This window comes from Haliotis rubra, unplaced genomic scaffold (assembly GCF_003918875.1).
Source record: "Haliotis rubra isolate DU_JTF1 unplaced genomic scaffold, ASM391887v1 Scf23, whole genome shotgun sequence".
Lineage (NCBI taxonomy): Eukaryota > Metazoa > Mollusca > Gastropoda > Lepetellida > Haliotidae > Haliotis > Haliotis rubra.
In genome coordinates, this window is record NW_025766336.1 from 2,794,426 (window position 1) to 2,813,110 (window position 18,685).

The following is an 18,685-nucleotide window of genomic DNA, read 5'->3' on the forward strand; positions in this document are numbered from 1 at the left end:
TTTAAGGATTCTGTATGTAAGAGCTTTGCTTGAGTTATAAACATCAGAAGACCAGGTTTGGACAATTTAACGTAAATTGTGTATAAAGTAAACTGAATTCAAATTTTGAGACTGAAAAATGTACATATGACCGTTGTTTTGTAAAGATAGCTTCTAATGAAGAACATCTGCTTATTTAAGTTTCCTAACAGATCATGATTTTCGAAAAACAATTTTTACGACAAATATGAAATGTTAGATGAGTTCTCTGATACAAGTCCAGCCCAGTATGTTACCACATGTGAGCATACTTTAAACAGAAGTGTTCTTACAAAAACTTCCCATATATCACGTTGGCAGGTCTTCTCAATCGATAAATTTGCAGTTAATATAGTTTCTTTCTACCTTTTAACAGGTTAATTTTGACATAAAGAGCAAAACTATGTAGTTCTTCAATAGTTACATAGCTCTTTCTAAAGATAGCCTGGACCTCCAGGGAAAATGCCTGTTTCTGAAACAGCATTAAAACGTAATACATATATATCTATTATAGAATCTTCATATACATTTGTAGCTCCATTCATCCACGGGTCTTGTTATTTTTTAACTTATTTATTATTTTAAGTATTTCCTCTGTTTTAATAGCCTGATTAAATCTTAATCCATAGTGTTGCTTTATCATCATTGAATTCAGAGTCAGTAGTGCTGTCATTACGACTCTTGAAATGTTCATATAAATCTGCCATACCAGGTATACTGTTTTGACTTATTGTTTTTCCGTAGTATCTTCCAAAATGAACGAGTGTCATTTACTGATAAGAGATCAAATCTTTTATGCAAGCAAACTTGCTGTTTTTCAGCATACTTTATACTGGCTTTCTTATAGCTGAGAATACAATTAATCAGATGACGTCGGTTTTTAATTTACTTATGTTTTCTACATCTTTGTGTGTTCGTCCTTGCAAGTACTTCCCACGTGCTCTCTTGCATTCCTTTCCAAAACAAGGGCGATTTGCACGCTTTTTGTCATGGTTGGGTGGATTCATAGGGTGAAGGTCGAATGTGTTGACATCTGGTGTTTGAACATGTTGGATATCAACGCCATCAGTAATGATATCAGGGCAGTCTTGATATGTAAGTAACAATCACTTTAGTGTAACTCTTTTCACTTCATCTGATTCACTATGCTGCTGAGGATACCTCTTATCCCATTTACAATAACTCCGAAAAATACTATGTACATTTGAATTCATATCACACGTATTGTTTTCACAACTAGTATTATCTGAATCAGCATGTTTTATATGGTCATGTCAAGAAATATCTATGACACAGCTGTCGTAGTAGTTGGCAAATGTGGGGTTGGTTAGATCGGAAATTTGTTATTCCTGCAGGGATGATCGGTTCCTTACTGTCAACTGACAACCACCATGACCATGAGATCTTTCGAAAAGGTATGAAACGTTGTTTGTCACCGGAAGTACTAAGGTCTCGCGAAGTACCGTGACCTACTTACTGGTCCTATATCACGACGGGGTACACAAGAAATGGACTTCACATATTGTACCCATGCAGTGAATCTAAACACCTATTCAGCGAGACGAGCGAATGCTTCAGCCATTAAGCTACCCCACTAGGCTCCTTAACATAGGAAAGGTGTCTGGAGACATTTTTGCGCACTACGGATATCTGTTTTACTCATGTTGCATTGTTGCTGTCTAACATACCAGCACTCCGTGATTCAGATTTTAGTAAGCCCAAAGGGAGACAGGCTGTTGACATTGGTCATCATTAAGAGTCCGGTCATTGTACTGGGAGGCCCAGGGTCGGAGCAAATCTTGCATTTTGCCATGGCACTACAAAGTGGCGTTCCTTTTGCCCTGCCATCAGCTTCCATCACGGGTCCTACAAACCGAAACATGAGTCTCATTAACCTATTCAGACAAGGACCTACTTTTCAGCCGATCCGAATTTTCTCGTGTAAAAGTGAAAAGAGATACCACAAACTCTTATGGTTACACTTAATTCCAATTGCTTGTTTCATAAGAAAATGGTATTTACAAACTATTTTTAATTTTAATCTTTAATAACATCGTATTTCTATATTTTATGGCGAGGTGTAGGCAGCATGATCTTAACTAAGACGTCACATACTGCCCCAGTTTGAAGAGGTTGTAAAATGATTCACAATTCATGTGGCTCACTGGTTACACCTGTTATGTGTTCTTTGCGCTTATTCAGTTTTGTAACGCACAATGTGATTGATATAATATCAAGTCCGTACCAGACCGCCAAACTTTTCTAGCGGCAGAGACTCGTTGTGAGATTTCCACGATTTCCAGGTTTCCGTTTGTCAGAGCACGCTGTACGACAGAGCACGCTGCACGACTTGTTAGCATGGTTTAGAAGGAGCGTAGTGTTGCAATATACAAGTGCTTAGATGTATCAAATAATACTGATTAATATTTATGTATCCAGTTGAATGAATTTGTCTCAAAAGTCTGGACTGGTTATTGTACTAAGGTGCGCAATAGGGCGGAACCCAGTCAGCAGGAAACGAGACAGTTGTGTAATCAATGTTTTGACTTGCCCTTCCCCAAAGAATACAACTAGGTAATTATCATGGTTTTAAATGACCGTCTTCAATGTCATTTAGTACGATAATTTAGTACAATAGTATAGTTCTTAAACGAAAACAAAAATACAAAACAAAGCAGAACCCAAGAAAATAACGACACAACAAAAACCCTTAATAGATGGAATGTCATGACTTTACAAGCAGGTCGACATCACAAGCGCTTTGCAACACAACTCCTATTATTGTACATTTCTGTTTTAACTATTAAGTCATACATCTGAAATCATCACTTTTTTATTCTGTTTTTATTTTGAAATATACCCAACGCTGTCATTAACAGTGAAACGTGATGACCGAAGACCCAGAGATGTACGTGGGACGTCTGTAATTCTCGGTATACAACATTCCAAATGTTACCCAGGTCAGATGATGGCGATGAAGAAAAAGCCGTGTAAACAAAGAACCGTCTGTATTGTGGAGATACAGCTATGTTTTTCTCCCTTGACTGTATAAATCGGTTGCTTGCACAATAGCAATGAAGTGCCTCATTTCAAGCGATGTTTGGCTTATGTAATGGTAAATACGTCAAACGGCTTTCATTCTGTGCGTGTAAGAAGCAGAGAATAGTTTTGTGTAAAAGGCAATGTGTTATTACTTGTGTTGTACTTAGCTCACTGGGTAGAGACCGTTATGTTTGACCGTCTTCTACCACCTCTAGAACCTTCCCCTGTGAAGTTGGCATGGGCTCTTTAAAAATGATAAATGCATTTTTTCACTGAACAGTGTGATTGCACAAACTCAAACTTTTAGCTATATTTATAAGACTGCATGGCAATACCATGGAATATAATATGCAGAATACACGTACAAGATATGGCAATTATGTGTTGTGACAATAAATATGAAAGGTCAAAGGTCAGTCAACACTTTGCCATGTGTGTGTTTACTTGTTGGAAGAGAACAACTGTAAACTGCAACATCACAATAGGACGTCTTACAGCTGGATGATTCCCCCAGGCACTCCAGAGCACCTTATCCCGTATATGGCATCGGTGAACCACTCTCAGTGCAACCCACGATAGTCCGAGAAAGATCACATATTGTATTGTTTTGCAATAACATCTTTGTCCACAACCTGCTCATGGCATTGACCCCAGCCTTCCCAGTTTCCTCGCAACTTCCGGTGACCATTGTTGACAGTGGATACAGCAAAATTGAGATGTGGATCAAGGACGATATTTTGACGGTTAAGTGACAAGTAGCAGGTTGGTCAGTATGCAAAGGGGGGCAGCCTACGACCGATATTAATTATGGTGAACTAGCATGTCACTGAAGATAGCAAAGAAGGAAGATAGTTGTTGTCTGGAGCCCAGTGGTACACCAAGAGCCACCATCCCTGCGCAAGATCGCTACATTCCAGTCTTTCATCTTCGTCATCGACATGCTACTCTACCACCGAATTATGCTTGCTAAATATAGAAACTCACGTTCATTTTTGCCTGGTTGAGAACATGTGCCTGGATTGAGGAGGATAACAAACAAAAAATCAGGAATCGTCTCTGAGACCCAGGAATTTAGATCCAAAAGACCGGTATTTGACCAATATTGAGACGTGTGCTCAGGAGCACCGTACAGGCATGAATAGTCTGTCTCGCAGTCCCTGAACCATATTATTTCCCTACAATCCCTCCCTGCAATGCTAAAGCCCTAAATGAAGCAAGTCTAGATTTCCCCAGGCTCTTAATCTCTGGTCTGCCTTTGGATCCTTTTCAATTTAAATGGGTATATTTGTTACAATAAAAATTATATACTAGGCACATAAAGAAACTGTGCATAGAAAAATTTAAAATCTAAATTTATCAAACCTGTGTAGACACATAAGGATTTAAACTCAGAGATTAGTGACATGTATCCAACATGCATGCACGTGCCACGTCCCTTGACGTCAGTGGGTTCGTCCTTGAGACGTGCAATACGTTGTTGCACGTGCATTCCGGGAAAGAGAAACAGAGCAAATGAATGCCACACAATACTGTCACTTTGGAAAGCTCAACCCCTGTCCTTGCGATCGTTCAAAAAATTAAACGGCTACTGAAACGCATAGCATGCCAAGGCTCACGTCTGCACAACGTCATGAGGCCATTGGGATGGTCCGTGGGGGAATGTCTCAACGACAAGTGGCTGCACATTTCCACTGCCACCGGAACACCATTTCTGCACTGGTGAGACGCTAACAGAACACAAATGACGTCATCGATCGGCCACGTTCTGGATGTCCACGTGTAACAACGCCAAGACAGGACATATGGATAGGGGTGACCCATCTTCGCCACAGGTTTCAGACTGCAATGATGACTGCCCGAACCATCCCAGGACTTCGCCGTATCCACCCCAACACAGTTCGACAACGTTTACGTCATCACGGGATCAGACCACAACGTCCCGCCATACGGCCTATCCTGACACAACGTCATCGACAAGCTCGCCGAATGTGGTGCCGAAATCATGACCGCAGACCCTTGTTTTGGTGGAGAAATGTTGTTTTTACAGATGAGTCCAGGTTTAACATTTCCCATAGTGATGGACGTCAACGTGCCAATAGACGTGTGGGAGAACGTTATGCACAGGCCTGTGTCTTGGAGAGGAATCGCTTTGGTGGTGGTTCCGTGATGATTTGGGGTGGAATAACAGCACGCCAAAGAACTCCTTTGGTGATTGTTCAGGGCAACTTAACTGGTGTGGACTACAGGGATCAGATTCTTCGACCTGTGGCAATTCCTTTTCTGCAACGTCATGGCCCTGGGTTAACATTCCAACAGGACAATGCCCGCCCTCATACGGCAAGGGTTGCTATGGATTTCTTGCAACACCACAACGTTGACTTACTGCCTTGGCCTGCAAATTCACCGGATCTCTCCCCGATAGAGCATGTTTGGGACGAGATGGATCGACGTCTACGCCGTCTTCCTCATCCGCCAGATAACGTCCTTGACCTTGCAACAGAACTTGAGAGAATCTGGCGTGACATCCCACAAGCCTTCCTTGCACGTTTGATAGTCTCTATGCGTCGTCGATGCACTGCTGTTCTCAATGCCGATGGTGGACATACCCGTTATTGAGCTTGTGACATGGTCGTTTGACCCCCGTCCCGCTTGTGGACTCGTGACGTCATTGTGATTGACTTTTCAATTGAAATTCTCCCGACTTGTTATGGTGTCATGATCCCTCCATTAAAGTTTATATGTACCTTTGACATTGTTATCGTACTTATCAACTGGGATAATATTTTGACAATGCACAGTTTCTTTATGTGGCTAGTATATATTCAGAGACTAAATGTAAGCGTTAGTCTAGGGCAAGGAGTCTGCTTCAGTGATGATTCACGATTTCTAGTCCACCATCGAAGAGGAAGACAGCGTGTCTAGCAACTTCAAAACCCTCCATTCGGCAGGTCGACAGATTTGGTGGCGACAGTGTTATGGTGCGGAGGGGCATATTTCTACAGACTGGGATCTTGGCTTGGTGGTGATTCAGGGGAATCTGACATCAAAATCGGTACATCGTCCAAATTCTTTAACGCCACCTGCTTCCCATTATCAACTGACAGAGGGAGTTGTTTCAACATGACACCATACACCACACACATCTCGTGCCACTGTTGACTGTTCATATTGTAAAATGTGAATGTGTCGTCACGACCTTCCATATCTCCGGATCTGAACCGGATAGAGCATCTGTAGGATGAACTTGATGGACAGGTACTCGTGAACGTGAGTGTCTTGTGACATGGCAAACACTATTGTCTGTAGAATATGTGTCAGACATCATACTAAGTTTCATCCTAAAACTGCATATTTAATTGAATACAGTAAATTAGCTTAATTTGCATTGTTAGTTTGTGACAATAACCAATGATTTATGTACATCTGTAACTACTATGCAAATACTTCAGATTCTATAAATTTATTTTCCCCTGAAACTGTTGAACCGAAGAACCAATGCAAGGGTAAAGATTAACACAAAGCAAAGAACCCTCTTTCAAAATCTGAAAAAAGGTATCTTTTTACAAATGATGTTTTCTAGGTAAAATATGTTGTACATATATAATTTTGATTACAAGTGGAGCTACAATAACAGTGTCTTTTTATTATTCATTACTCGCAATCATTATGTGACTTTAAAAGTGTATTGCATGTGAAGATGAAATACACTCATCTGTTATTTTCCAACACCAGTTTCCACGTCTCTATTAAAGTAGGGTAATCATTGATTCGTTGTAGGGCTGGGACGGGTACTCGGATACTCGAATCCGGGTCGTGTACAGGTGGAATCGAGTACTATTTCTAGGAATCGAGTACCCGGAAAAGGTATTGTCCGATTAATGGATGTCATTATTAACGACTGTAATATATCTGAGCATGAGCAGTGAGGTGTCAAGTTACAGTAACAGTGGTAACGAAAAGTCCTGTGTTTTAACGAGGAATGCATGTAATGGTGTTACTCTCTATATTTGTTAAATAGACGTAAATTAAATAGCCTAAGTTCAGTTTCAGTGTCTTATTGCTATCATTTCAAGCTTTCTTTAATAATCTCTGTCAACTCGTGATTGAATATTCAGAAAGTTGACAGAAGCGCTGTATTCCTGACATTTCCGGGTACTCGATTCCCATTCGGTTAAGTACATGCGGGTACTCGATTCCATTTTTTCTTACCCGTCCCAGCCCTAATTCGTTGCGTGATAAACATGAAATCGTTTGAATGGCTTTACAATCATGTAAATGGAACTGATGTTATTGGGAGTTCGGGCGAGGCTTCATCAACAACTTATGCTTACCATTCCCCGACGGCACTGGACATAGCTCGCTCTGGGATAGTCAGACATAAACCGGAATCCAACAATCGACTTTGGGAACAGATTTCTTATAAATATGCAAAATTTTGTCGCGGTTACTATTATCATAATATTATTCACTGGTTTGTTTATTCAAGATTATACGTTTTACAAACAGCCACCATGTGCACGTAGCTGGAATAGTATCGTTGCCGCGTTAAACACACACACAAACATCCATACCAACATCCAAACCAACAATGCCAGACTCGCCTGTTTACCACAAGCCTGTCCTTTTCTTATAGAAACATGGTCTATGTTCACACACGCGTTTACTCCCTACAAGATGAATCGACTGAATTAGCCTGCTAAAAATAGAACGGCATGTTCATTTGAAACAAGGTAACCTTCAAATGTGATGACACTACAACTTTTAGAAACTAGCTTGACTTATCACAGAACTGTGTGGTTTAACACTTACAAGACAGGAAGAAAAGAAACAAAAGCAAACAACAGTAAAAAACAAGCCAAGCAAAGCATCAATAATAAATAAGAGAACAGCAGAATGCTGGGAGCTGGTATACTCACACAATTACCACAAGAAGCAAGTTCTTTGAATAACAGAGAAATGAACTCGCGTGTAGCCAACGTCAGTTTTGAAAATGACGAAGTAAGTACGTGCTAATATCTTTTTGTCAAAAAGAAAACACAAAATAATTGTCCAAATGTTTAGCAAGAATTGGCAGCTGTTCAACACAAGATAAAGATGGCATACCTCCGTAAACCAAAAGCTTACTGGAATGAAGTCTTGGAGTGGAAGCACGCTGTTAGTTCTTTTCGTTGAGGTTTTGCCTGTATACAATGCAGTGATTGGTAATATAACCACACGTGTATGTTAAGATAATTCTTAAACGTGTGTCTAGTTTGTTTTCAGGATGTATTTCATGGTCACCATAACGGGAGAGTTGCGAAAAGGAATGCATATCACTCAATGATGAATATAGCCTTGAGACAAATTAAGGAGGTAAGGGAACAGTATGTAACGGTAGTAGGTGTTTGAGGTCAAGCGTTGCTCGGACAGTTGAACAATTCCATTCGTAAATCCAGAATATTGTCTTCCGAAATATTCACCATTAACGGTATCGGTCAGATTAACGGAATCGTTAAAAAGGTCTTACTGACAAATTGGATCAGCAGATGATCAAAACGATAGTTCTTGCTCTGCCGTTTTCAGAAGAAACACCATATGTCAACTGTTTTCTGATACTGAATATATTACTCAAAGGAGCAAGAGAATCGGTGCAATTACTGCCAGTAATTCTCACTGATCATTATAGTGTATATATCATTGTGTAAGGCTGTTTCTTGGCATTTGATGCCTAGTTTCGCCGTGCCAAACACAGTGTGTCGGCATACAAACGCTATGTTGCCCATTATTGAAGATAAAGTTACTGTAGTTTAACATGACATCGTTCCAACAATAGATTGATGTTTCCGCTTGAGCTGGGGAAAGCCACATTTCTTCCACATTTTACTGCAAAGAGAGTATGGGGTTATTACGATCAACTCGGCGAAAAGAGAGGACATGATATTGATCGACCCAAAATTAAATCACTCGAGGCAGATAATCCGTTATTCCTCGTTTCTCGATTGTTATCTAATTATTGGTGTACATTTTTGTACCTTTTTCGAAGGAGAACAGTCACAAATGTTCAGTTATCGGAAAATAACATTCAATGAGAAATAGAATAACGGAAAATAGGATAGCACATACATATTGTAATGATTCTCCAATTAATCCAATAATCGTCTTTCCCTGTATCTCACTTTTATTTATATGTTCAAAACCTCATTACATTGTTGACGATACGCATATAAGGAGTTCATACTTGCACTGTAGTTTTTATCATATCATCATCCATTCGGAATCAGCCCGCTCTCTTTGAGGGAACGTGTTACCAACATAACTACTAGCCAACCATATAACTGCTATGTTATAATATACTCACTGTGACAGTAGAACGGTTTAGGAGCGTGTCCAGAGACACTTTAGAATATGCCAACAGCAGTTAATGCCATCTGTTTATCCTAATTATGGCTCCTGACCTTTAAAATACAACCATAAATGCGAAAATACGGAGCACTACTCATTTTGAAGCTTGCTTCAGTGGATATGGTTAATAAAAAAATGATGCCGTTGGACAACCGTAAAACACAAGCAGTCAGAATAAGGAGAAGGATAAACGATCTGAATAGAATATTCAACTGCACAGGCTGGTCCTGAATTAAGAAAAATTGAGCTCATAAAAACAATCGACATCTGTCTAACCTAGAGGATGGGATAGTGAGCGCAATCCATCTCGGAAGAGGAGCTAATCACGTGACTGTGAGAACTGGCGAGAAATGTGAGCGTTACGCAACAGGTTCACTACAACAGCCCGGGAGCGAGAGCATCACTTGTCTACCGTGCGGTGATGCTGGGAGGGATGATGCTTCTATGTAAATAGTGTAAATTACATGAAAGATAAATATAGAGGGATACCATCTACAGTGGAGCTTTATCACATCACCAACCTACGTAAACAGGTAGGTACTTTACATTTTGTTAGTTTCGTTTTGTGTAGCGCTACGTTTTGGCTTGTTTAGATTTGATATTATATATTGTTGAATCTTGATAGGCGATGCTTCTTAGAGGTTGTCAAGGTCTTAAGCATATTCGTAATTTTGGTTCTATATTTAAACAGCAATGTGGCTTACAGACATTTAAGTGTCTACTAACGCTTTCATGGCTGTAACTAACTTCACATCAGATGCTTAGCTAAGTGCTGCCTCGTGTGTCCATAATTAACATGAAAGTAAATATCAGAAATTAGTCATGGTAGGTGGTCCAAATATAATATCGGAAGCATTTCTGTTATGTTTAAAGTTTTATTCACTTGTTTATAGGATGGTGTCTCTCGTTGTGATGGTATATCTACTAGTGCACGTATCAACTGTAATGCTGGTAGATGACCCATGTCCCCCGTCGTGTCACTGTGGCAAGAAGAGAGGACCAGGGCATGAGACCGTGACCGTCATCAGATGCTCTACCGGTTCAGTCCCAGATCTGTCCCCACTGAAGCTGGACACACATTCCAAGGAGTTGACCCTGGACGCATACAGGAACGACAACTCTCTCGACATCCGGAAAAGCATTTTCCAATCTGGTCTGAAAATTAGGAGACTTGTAATAATAGGAGGACCTAAAATGTCACTACAGGATGTTGCGTTTATCAACCTTGACGATTCCCTGGTCTCACTAAGAGTTGGAAATGAGGTGAAATTCAATACTTCATTGACATTCTTGAGAGGACTGTCCAGTTTGGTTCGACTTGAGTTACGAAATAACAAACAATACTGGACCCGGAGCCCTGGATCCCAAGTTGTAAGCTTGTTTCGTGACCTTGGATTGTACCAACTACAGCAAATAGATATGTCATCTTGTTTCATGTATAAAATGTCAGTGGATGTATTTCGAGGAGTTGAAAGCCTCACTTCATTGGATTTATCCGGTAACCGTCTTAGCGATGTTCCCAAGGCAGTGAACAGCTTGATTCGTCTCCAGAAGCTGGATCTTAGCTTTAATCATATAAAATCTCTACAAAGTGGCGCCTTTAGCAAACTACGCAAATTACAATCCCTTCTTCTCGTTGGCAACGAATTTGGAGAACTTGTTCCTGATACCTTCAGTGGCCTTGAGTTCAGTCTTAACACTAGATCTCCAATTAACAGGCCAGAAAGTGATACCCACGCGCGCGCTTCGTCGGCTGAAGGCGCTAAAGAATCTCAACATCAGTGAAAACCCATTCACGTCAATGCTGGCAGATTCCTTCAGTGGAGAATACTGTTTACATAGGTTAGATATGCATTACACACAGGTCGAGTTTCATCCTAATATGTTTGACAGCCAAAAGGATTGCCTCCACGAACTGAGCTTGTACAAGACGAAACTTACGTATATTCCTCGAGGGATCTTGGCATCGTTGAGCAAGTTGAAACGATTGGAATTTCACGGCGCTGATATAAATGTTTTAAAAAACGATAGTTTATCTGGGATTAAAGCTAAATCATTAGATCTTTCTTATTTGCCTCTTTCGGAGATCGAACCTGGTGCATTCAATGGTTTGAATGTACCAGTGAACGTTACTATTGTTGGGACATCTCTCACTAATTTAGACTTTTTGATCGGATATGAACCTGGAACCTTCGAAGAAATAGAAATTGAAGGATCAATTATGTGTGACTGTGACCTTGTAAAACCCTTAAGAGAACTTGGATGTGCACTAACTGGCTCATGTTCCAAAGAGCATAATGTTTCTGTTATGGACTTGCGTAACGATGAGTTTAGAAACTATTTGTCAGAGAAATGTTTGGTGGAACTGTCTCCTCCCGTGTGTTTGTCGAATATTGTTCATATTGATCATTGCTGTGTATATATATTACTGATGATCGGATTAATACTCACAGAATTTATAGTATAAATATTTATTAATGTTAATTTATTGCTGATAAATAACTGCATGTAAATGGGTTTTACGTATTGTATGGTGTAGACGTAGGGATGTATAAAAGATTGCTTTACATTACCAAGGTGGACTCTTTTCAAAACTTAAGCAGTAAGTTGCTTTTTTGGTGTTCAGCAACTATGTCGAGTAGGATTTGGATTTTAAAGTCTTTCAGAGAGTATATATACACGTTGTTAATAAATGAAGTTTTTTGTTCGTTATACTGTTTAGTTCTCTGAGAAATCAATTTGCATACCCCATATACAATTTCTTATAATTTCTAATAGTCTTATAAGGGAATTAAATAACATCAATCTTTTATGTGTTTTCGAAATACTGAACTAAAAGTATGTAGAACATATTTACTTTCATTCCAACATTGTTCTCTCATACACTCAGGCATTACAAATTCCACATATATAGAATATGAGCAGTACTGACTTCCCTGGGGAACATAGTTCTGAGGGTTCTGTTGACGTGAATCAAATTGAGCCTCATGAAATATCTGGGCAATTTTATTTTTCATAAGACTTTTAGAAGCATCTTGAAGTAACTTGTTCTGAGAATGAAATTTATCAAAGGTTTGTCATATTATTGTATATGTTATGCACAGACAGGCGCAGAAACACATTGTAAATAATATCTCATCAAAAACACAGCCTGTCTGCAATTGGAATCGTGTATTTTTATCAAAAGATGAGGAAATAACCTTACCTGATTGTCAACATGTTGGGGAAATACCTTATTGGAATGACGTCATCAGGGGAATTCCTCATGCGAGTTCATTTGCGTTGTGTCAAAAATAGGAGGCCTACCTATCTAAATTGCTTCGGATCGCAACGCATGCAAAATTCGCACCTAGTGTATTGTCTAAATGGAAAATATACTGCTTGCGTTTTTTCGGACGCAACGCATGACACAACGCAGAGAAAATCGGACGCAGTGTAAATCCTGCCTAAGTCGTTAGTGTAATCGGTCAATTAGATATTCCCTCACACGGAAACTGTTACACTAGCAGACATAAACGGTCATCCTGCACAGACAACTGTATCTATTAAAGGCGCAGTGTTAACATGCGTGTATAGGTCGTCCTGTGATAGAACCATTACCGTGTCACGGGTCAGCCCTAGGACTGCCTACATATGTTGTACACAACGGTAAAGCAACACACACTTGGAGTGGAGAGCAACACACAAATCTGTGTGTACATCTGCGGATTATATATCCAGGTGCATTAAGGTTTTTAACTGGACAGTCGAGTCCAAGACAATCATTCTGAAACTGATGAGGACTACGGATTGTAATTTATCTTCCAGGTGCTGGGATACAGACCCTATAACGGTAAATGAACCACCCAGCTTTCACCCACTCTTTTCATACATTCCGAATTTCCATGCAGCTTTGGGAAATATCTACTTCTAACATATATACCAACAAACCAGTGATACGTCTTCTAGAGCTGGTACAACACTATCTTCATATATGGCCGCAGCGACTGACTGACGGGGAGCATTCCCGATGCATCACGTGAGATTAATGCTTGCTTGAGCAGCATCCCCGATGCATCGCGTGAGATTAATGCTTACTTGAGCAACATCCCCGATGCATCACGCGAGATTAATGCTTACTTGAGCAACATCCCCGATGCATCACGCGAGATTATTACTTACTTGAGCAGCATCCCCGATGCATCACGCGAGATTAAGGTGGGAAGAAAGCTTTATGTGACGCAGTCGAAATGGTGCTGGCAAACCTGGGAACTTAATCCTGACGAACAGGGATTCGAACCAATGATCACGTGTCGGCCATGTCGAAGGGACGCAACTCTGCAGTGCGAAGCGCGGCGCCTTACACGACAGGGGCACCCTTGTGAAAACCGAGTCATATATGTGACACAGAAATAACTCGTATATGAAAACGTGCTGAAAGGTGCTGAGGTTTTTTAGGTTTATATATGATGCAGTTACATGCGTATATGAGTGATATCAGGCAGATTCATGCCAGTCTTCCTTAAGTTAAAAACATGAACATTTTGCCAGAACACGTGTGAGTGCAGGCCACTGGAAACTTGCTCTGGTGCCGAGAACATATGCTGTAAATTACTTTCTAGTAGATGAAATTGGCTCTTCATTTAAATATGACGTAAGTTTTACAGATTAACCCCAAAAGTGCTGCGTGAGTGTGATTTATTGCGTAACATGAATTATGTGTAAATATGAGCAATATTCCGACTTCAGCCTACCGTTAACTGTGTCTAGTGTTGTCCATCCTGTGATCTGTGGTTGGGCGAGACACGTCGCCGGATCAGTGCCAGTTGAAACCTATTGCGTGATGGGATGCTATGTAGCGAAAATTTTGAATTAAGATGATGCCGTACATACATGAATCAATACCGTTCCAGAGGCTGACTGGTATGATACAGAATGGAACTTGACAAGCGATATGTTCCAGAATGTGATTAATTTTGTTTGACGTTTTGAAGACGAAAACTCAGAGTTTGCTTTGATTATAAGAACTAAAGTTCCAGCTGGAGATTTCAAACATTTCTTGGGGTGATGTGTAACGCCGCACTCATATACAAAATACTCCTGCAAAATGACGACTGTCTTTACATAATATAGAATTGGATTTCGGGGGGAAGAAAGATGGGACCGCTCAGGGAACTCCGTCCTCTTTTCGCTTAGCCACACTCCGCTCACTTCTGAATATCTGAGGGGCGGTGAGGTAGCCTTGTGGTTAAAGCGTTCGCTCGTCACGCCGACGGCCCGGGTTCGATTCCCCACATAGGTGTGAAGCCCATTTCTGGTGTTCCCCCACCGTGATATTGCTGGAATAAAAACCCAACTCACTCATTCACTCTGAACATCTGACCCACTGTCTACCCCGAGGTATTACGTAGATTATACCGAGCGATCTGTGTTTTTTGTTTGTTTGTTGATAAATGTCGCACTGAGCAATATTCAAACTTCATCGAGTCTGGTACAGACAATCCAGTGGTTGTCATCATCGACATCGATCTGTTTTCACTTACTACAATTTAATAACGACATTTTGCGTCAACCAAGTCACCCAATCCCGCTAGTCCCCCTCAATTGACGTGTTTCAACCCGGATATTCACCAGTGCGGTAGCAGCTGCACAGTAGAAAAACTGAATAAATGATATATTATGCAAATAACCTCAACAGCTGTCACACTAGTCCATGTACATTGTTGTCCTGTATTTAATTTCCATTATCGTTGAGCCCATCAGGCCGATTGTGGTATTTTCTATTTTCACATATTTGAGTTCCATCTTGATGTCTTTTCCAGCTCTACCGAGTGTTCTGTAAAAGAAAATGGGCGCAACTGGCTGGAGGTGATACCGACTGAGGTCAGATTTAATGTATACCTACCATATACGTATTATGATTGATTATTACCTTTGTCCCGTAGTTGACTATAAACGTACGTTAAAGTGATACGATGATACGAGCGGGTTGAGGATGGAGCTGGGCCTCCTACTGGTATTTGGGGACTCAGCGTGTAGACACACCTTTCGCGATCTGTCAGGACATTCTTGGTTTTACCTGACAGGTTTTACCACGGACTGTGACATGCACCCCATGGCTATGTATTGACGGTTTTACCGTGGATAAATCACCGCCAATTTCTTCATAGGAAGAAGATCCCAATCCACCTGCGTTCCCCTCTGTCACTAGATACCCACCCATCTAACCATCCTCTTCCCTCATTCACGGTAGTCGAAGCATGCCTTCCCATAGTAAGCGCCATGCACTGCAGCATTCATTCCACCTTCCCATAAGGACAAATCATCCAGTCATCCCATTCATCAACTGTATACATATACCGTGTACTCACAAGTCAATATTAATACAACGTTCATGAAATATGAAACCACTGGACGAGATTAAACCAAAATGCCATGTTATTTGAAAACACAGACAAATGCCCTCTGTGTATGAGACATAGCCAGAGGTATACATGGATATTTATGATAGATAGGATCACGGGTTTGGTTCACTGTATGCAAACACAACTCTGTAATAACAGAACTCGAGGTGTTAACAGTAGGCTGTCGAGACAATCATGACTGTGCTTCTTCAAGTGATCTTCGGGGATTGCTGAATAAGCAGGTTCTTGGGTCGAATGACAACAGGAGAAGAACGGTTTGTCTGAATGTTCCTGGAACTCTTGAAGAATTCCCCTTGAAGTCCCAGACACATAATCCCATCCTGTTATTTGGGTTGAATGTCAGAACTGTAACTATAGTTTCGGTGCCTGCTGTGTAAATGTAACGGAGGTGCTGGTCCAACATCGTCGCTGCCGACAACGTTACATACCAATAAGACTAAGTTGAGAGAGAACTCAAATATCCAATCTTTTAGGGTAATGGATGTATGATCGATTCAGATAGCTCTGTTATGACAGTTATTTGCAAAAACATTGGAAAACAAGACACATGGGAGAGCAAATTTACGTAAGTAGCCTATTACCGCTGAGGCGAAGACTTCACGTGGGTCGCGTAAACAGCTGTGAAGCGGTTTAAATTACAAGATAAATGAATCAGTGAAGATGTAAGGCAGCGAAATCTCCCGGAAACAAGAAGTTGAGGCTAGAAGACAAAGATGACCCCCAAGTGCATCCTTGGCGCAACTCATCTTTAATGACATTTTGCTCTGAATGTAGACTGGCATTTAGCTTCAGAAATACAATTATTTCATCTAAACAACACATCCCTACAAAAAGTCAAATCAAATCCAGAACAATTCTTGATTAATGCCTTTAATGCATAGAGCTGAGCCAATGTAGACTTCCCCAGTCATTCTAGGCTTGAGTTGGAGTCCCTTTTTAAATACTGTACGGTCTGGGAGATAGATTAGTTCATCCTGTTCAGTGACGAGAGACGTTAATGAAAGATACCGCTGCAAATATGTAATGTGCCGATAATATGCTGGATATTTATTTGTATAATTATCATTAATAACAGTTTTACGTCTAGTGTTGCAATAGCCACTTCAGTACATTGAAGCCCCTTGCCACGTCATGTACAGCTCTTGATATCTTAAAGTAATTATAAGGTTGATCAACGAGCCGTTCCATCAAACACCCCCTGAATAGGAATATCAGGTAGATTGCTTTTTACGTACACACCTCTTTCCACAAATGCACACATTTAGGCAAAAAATAACTTTTAAAAAGGTAAGACATATTTTGTGCACATGTATATATATTTGAAATATTGCATACAAAGCTGCGCTTAAGGATTTTGCACTTTTTCAGAAATCAAAAGATAACGAGTTTGTCGATTTCAAAAACCTAAGATTTCATTATTTTGACAGCTGATTTATCGGAATGTTTATTTCGGCCACGTCAACTGTGAATTATTTAATATCGAATTATGTGTTTTCGGACGGCAGTGTTTGCTCGCGCTGAAATTGAACATATTGAGTCACGTAGAAAGTGTTACTACTTGGATGATGGTTTGCTGTTTAAACAAGTTGGGTGTTACAGTTGTTCATGTGATTAGTGAGAAAACAATGAATATTTCCTGAGCCTCCGAAAACCCATATTGGAGGATAGTATGAGGATAGTTACATTTTCATCGATACTAATAGTGCTTTACATATCATACATGTACACTTTAACCTTTCAGCATTGCCATTTATTCACACATACTAATTGCAAAATGGCTTCTCTTTGGGGTTATGGGGTGACAGGCGCACAAATGTCACCGAAACTATTACCCTAGTTTCAAGTACTTTCCTGATGGATATTTGCGACTATTGCTGCCTTGTTGTAGATCCCAGCGGACGCAAGAACATTGGAGTAAGTACAACTGCATTTGCGTTTATTATATGCATGTTTACATACGTTTTAAATTATTATATACATGTATACATAATGACGTTGATATAGCAGTGTACATTTCATTAACTGTTACAGTAGCCACCATTCTCTTCCCACAGAGGTTACTTGTCATATAGTATGACCAGAAATTATTGAGAATTTTAGGAAATGTGTTTAATTGGATTTCTAGTATAAACAACCTTGACCAGCTATCAAGTGCTTGGTTTCATTCAAGAGAGACAACTCCGTTAATCCTTTTCATTAGTTTGTGCAGAGTTATCCCCCTTTGTTTACTTGCTAGCAGACGACTTTTTCAGTGATCCTCAGTATGGATGATTTAGAGAAGAGGAAGTTGATTTTAGAGTATTATAACAAGGACATCAGATCAGCTAAAGTCATTTCAAGTAGAACAGGCATCCCTTTGTCCACTGTTTATCGTGTTTTGAAAAATATTGCAGATGGATATGGCATTGAGCACCAGGTAGGCGCAGGTAGGCCCAGAAAATTGACTGTCGGTGACAGGAGGCGGCTTGGTATTCTTTTTTCTAAAAACAAACAAAGGAGTTTAGAAAACTTAAGGCTGGATATGATTGATAGAGGAACTGTGGCTGGCTGTAAGGAGGCAATTAGAACTTAGCTGCATGCAATGGGTTGGCTGAAAAGTCGAGGAATTCCATCACCGATCATGAAACCTGAACAAAAGGAGCGAAGGTTGAACTGGTGCTTACAGCATAGAAATTTTAACTGGGACAATGCGATTTTCTCAGATTAAAATTCTGTGTGGCTGTTTCCTAATACACTGAAATTCTGGACCAAACAAACTTAACAACCTTTGTATCAGCGCCCAAAGTACACTCCGAAATTTAATGTGTGGGGTGGCATTTCTGTGTTAGGGGCAACGCCCC

At 40.3% G+C, this 18,685-nt stretch overlaps 1 protein-coding gene across 1 annotated transcript in view; it reads left to right on the forward strand.

Annotated features, from left to right (window-relative positions):
* The window catches only part of LOC124277913 (chaoptin-like), a 43,522-nt gene that overhangs the window by 12,904 nt on the left and 11,933 nt on the right, over positions 1–18,685 (forward strand). The window contains exon 2 of the mRNA XM_046713639.1: positions 15,243–15,303. Within this exon, the coding sequence (XP_046569595.1) occupies positions 15,243–15,303 (61 nt within the window). The remainder of the gene's footprint in view (positions 1–15,242; positions 15,304–18,685) is intronic.